The sequence below is a fragment of the Carassius carassius genome, chromosome 18 (genome assembly GCF_963082965.1).
Source record: "Carassius carassius chromosome 18, fCarCar2.1, whole genome shotgun sequence".
Lineage (NCBI taxonomy): Eukaryota > Metazoa > Chordata > Actinopteri > Cypriniformes > Cyprinidae > Carassius > Carassius carassius.
In genome coordinates this window covers 2,269,380-2,272,586 of record NC_081772.1, presented here as the reverse complement: position 1 = coordinate 2,272,586, position 3,207 = coordinate 2,269,380, and the positions used below count along the sequence as shown (strand labels likewise).

The following is a 3,207-nucleotide window of genomic DNA, read 5'->3' as shown; positions in this document are numbered from 1 at the left end:
TATTTATCTGGATAGGTTTTTTTTTGTTGTTTTTTTTAATGATGACAAGCCGGAATGAAAACAAACCGAAATGAAATAGCAGTAACGAAGCTATTTAAAATGTAAGGAGTAGAAAGTACAGATACTTGCGTGAAAATGTAAGGAGTAGAAGTAAAAAGTCGGCTGAAAAATAATTACTCAAGTAAAGTAAAGATACCCCAAATTTCTACTTAAGTAATGTAACGAAGTATTTGTACTTCGTTACTTGACACCTCTGCTTATTGTACCTGAACAATTAGAAGTGACTTCCAGGCTGCGTTGTCCCTCCCAATTTGTCAATTTACTAATATTTTCCTTTCTACTCATTTATATGAGTATTTAGGTATACATGATGTTACCATTAAACATAGTGACTACGCTGAAAACTAAACCAAAATTATTAATGAATATTTATGATTATTAATTAATCATTTATGAATTATTTAGATGCCATTAACTATCTATAATGGACAATATTTGTGTTTCTTATAAAATAGTGAACAAATGAAGATTAAAATCTCAGATACACATGTAGCTTTCTTTTGGTTAGTGGGGTTCTTGACTTTTCTCAGTTGGGGATGAATAAACTCTACAAGCCCAGAGGAGAATCAAAGTTAATCAATTAAGCTGAAAGGGGAGGAGCCACCTTAATTCAAAGCTCTACTAAATAGCAAAACCAACGCTGATGTGCATTGTAGCATTGTGCCAAAGTTTGTTAGAATGGGTTTCTTGCAAGGTGTTTTAGTGTTGGTTGTGATTGTGGCTTTTGATCTAAAGAGTGCATGGGGAAGTTTGAAACACCGTCAAAGTTCAAGCAGCATGAAGCCGCAATCAGTTCCAGCTTCCAGAGGTCCTGCTCTTTCTTCTCAAGGGTTCTTGAATCCTTTCCAAAAGGCTTCTCAGTTTCTGAGTCTTGACTCCAGAAGATTTGTGCAGGAGCCTCTTGGTCTTCAGGAGAAGCAGCTGATGCAGGGTCCAGTCAAGCCTTTGGACTGGAAGTTTCCTGTTGTTCCAGAGGTGCAACGTGAGTTGGCAGTGAACTTCCAGTTGAGGCAACCTGTGACTCCCAGTAGTGTGGCTGTTCAATGCAGTGAGAACTGGGTTCATGTGGAGGTGAAGAAGGATATGTTCAGCAACGGTCAACTGATCCAGCCATCTGGTTTGTCTATGGGAGGCTGTCCTGTTGTTGGTGAGGACTCTGCCTCTGGGGTGCTCATCTTTGAATATGCACTGCAGGACTGCAATAGTGTGCTGATGGTAAGAACTGGTGTGTCTTACTGGATTAAACAATAAAAACCGTTTCTTCATTGATCTCAATTGTTACTTTGAAAAAGGTCCTGTGGACACTTAACATTAGTTTCTGAAATCCGATAACTGAAAGCTGCTCTGGGGAACTGCAAGGAGTTCTATGGCATGGCTGCTAAACCTTATGTTTTTCCTAACTTTTTAAAGTGTAGTTGAACAGAACCCACTTGGTAACTGCTTCCATCTCTTACAGATGACCAAGGATGAGCTCGTCTACACCTTTGCGGTTACCTACACCCCTGTGGCATTTGCTGGCACGCCGATTACCCGTACTGAGGGTGCAGTTGTTGGTGTTCAATGCCACTATCAAAGGCAAGTGACTGACCGTATGTCTTTAAGCAGTGTTTCTTGTGGTGTTGCAACTGGAAGCCGGTTTATTTGGTATCTCCTTGAACTACAGGCTCCATAATGTGAGCAGTAACGCTTTGAGGCCAACTTGGGTTCCTTATGCTTCAATGGAGGTTGGCGAGGATGTCTTGGTGTTCTCCATGAACCTCATGATGGGTTTGTGTAGTTTCTTTTTAGATTTTAAGCTTTGTGAGGCTGTGCCTAAACCATTCTTTCCTCTTGCAGATGACTGGTCCTTTCAGAGGCCTTCAAATGTGTACTACTTGGGTGACATTATTAATATTGAGGTATCTGTGAAGGTGTACAACCATGTCCCACTGCGTGTGTTTGTGGACCGCTGTGTGGCCACCCAAGTACCTGATGTGACTTCTGTTCCGAGATATTTCTTCATTGAGAATCATGGGTAAAGTCCTGTCACTTCTCTAGAACTGATAGTTTCTTCAGAGAGCACTTGGTGCCTGAGAATTGGGTCGAGTCAAGTGACCATAGGTTTAGCTCCTCTTGGTAAGTGCTTTTTGGCATCGCTGAGAAAACGTATGCCAGAAGTCCCTGGCTGTTTTACTTAACATGGTTGGTTTGGGCATGTAGTCTTAAATGCATGCAAAACTTGGCAGAATTCATCACATGGAGACCGTGTGGCTGGCAGATCAATGTGGTATCTTTCTCTCCTGTAAGGTTCAACTTTATGTGGAGGATATTAGCTATGGTGACCACTCCGTTTACAGTGACCAGATGCATGTAACCATGCACCAGCAGTCTGTTAAACACTGAAGCTTTGGAACAAATGCTCACGTCACACAAATAAGTAGCCATATTGGGCTGCAGCATGGCTCATGGCACTTGATGCATGAAGTTTGTTCTTGAGCTACTCTTTACCCACTTGAATTGCTGCATTGAATTGTCCCCACTCTTTATCAGGTGCCTTGTGGATGCCAAGGCTACGGCTTCCAGCTCCCACTTCTTGCCTCAAACCCAGGAAGACAAGATCCGTTTCCAGCTGGAGGCTTTCATGTTCCCGGGAGGATCCAGTCCTTCTGTACGTACTAAAATGACTGAAAATTTAGTTCTTCCCATCTGCTTTGGTTGTGAACCCCTACCAATGTCCCTTGCAGATTTACATGACGTGTACTGTGAAGGCCACTCTTGCTTCTGCACCCAGTGACGCTCTCCACAAATCTTGTTCCTTTTCCAACGGGTATGTTCATGCTGCTTCAGAACAAGATGAAGCTGCTGTGTCTGATTTTTCTTGTTGCAGGTGGCTTGCTGCTGATGGGAACCACCAGGTTTGTGCTTGCTGTGACTCAACATGTGGTCCTGCTGGGGGAAGTGATACTCCTATTGGGGGTAGGTAGCTGCTTGAAGATTACTTTTGACACCTCATGTGCTCTACTTAACTTTGGTATTTGCCTCTTCTAGGTGTTCAGTGGGAAGGCAAGGCCTCACTCGGTCCTGTAATGGTCCAAGGGCGACAGAAGACTTTAGCTTGACTTTAATAAATGGGGGGAAACCCAATTGCTGGCTTTCAATAAATGGAAA

General features: G+C 42.8%; 1 protein-coding gene across 1 annotated transcript; it reads left to right on the top strand.

Annotated features, from left to right (window-relative positions):
* The first annotated feature begins 699 nt into the window (after positions 1 to 699).
* On the top strand, positions 700 to 3,207 carry LOC132092094 (zona pellucida sperm-binding protein 3-like). Its single transcript, XM_059498171.1, has 8 exons — positions 700 to 1,275; positions 1,517 to 1,635; positions 1,724 to 1,827; positions 1,897 to 2,074; positions 2,590 to 2,707; positions 2,784 to 2,866; positions 2,927 to 3,015; positions 3,088 to 3,207. Exons 1-8 carry the CDS (start codon positions 739 to 741, stop codon positions 3,156 to 3,158), a joined length of 1,299 nt encoding a protein of 432 aa, XP_059354154.1. The 5' UTR covers positions 700 to 738; the 3' UTR covers positions 3,159 to 3,207.

Excerpts from the sequence above, each read along its gene's own strand:
- LOC132092094 (XM_059498171.1), top strand. The coding sequence starts at position 739 with ATGGGTTTCTTGCAAGGTGTTTTAGTGTTGGTTGTGATTGTGGCTTTT. Across the intron at positions 1,636-1,723 it reads GTTCAATGCCACTATCAAAG|GCTCCATAATGTGAGCAGTA; the intron begins GCAAGTGACTGA and ends CTTGAACTACAG. Across the intron at positions 2,075-2,589 it reads TTCTTCATTGAGAATCATGG|GTGCCTTGTGGATGCCAAGG; the intron begins GTAAAGTCCTGT and ends ACTCTTTATCAG.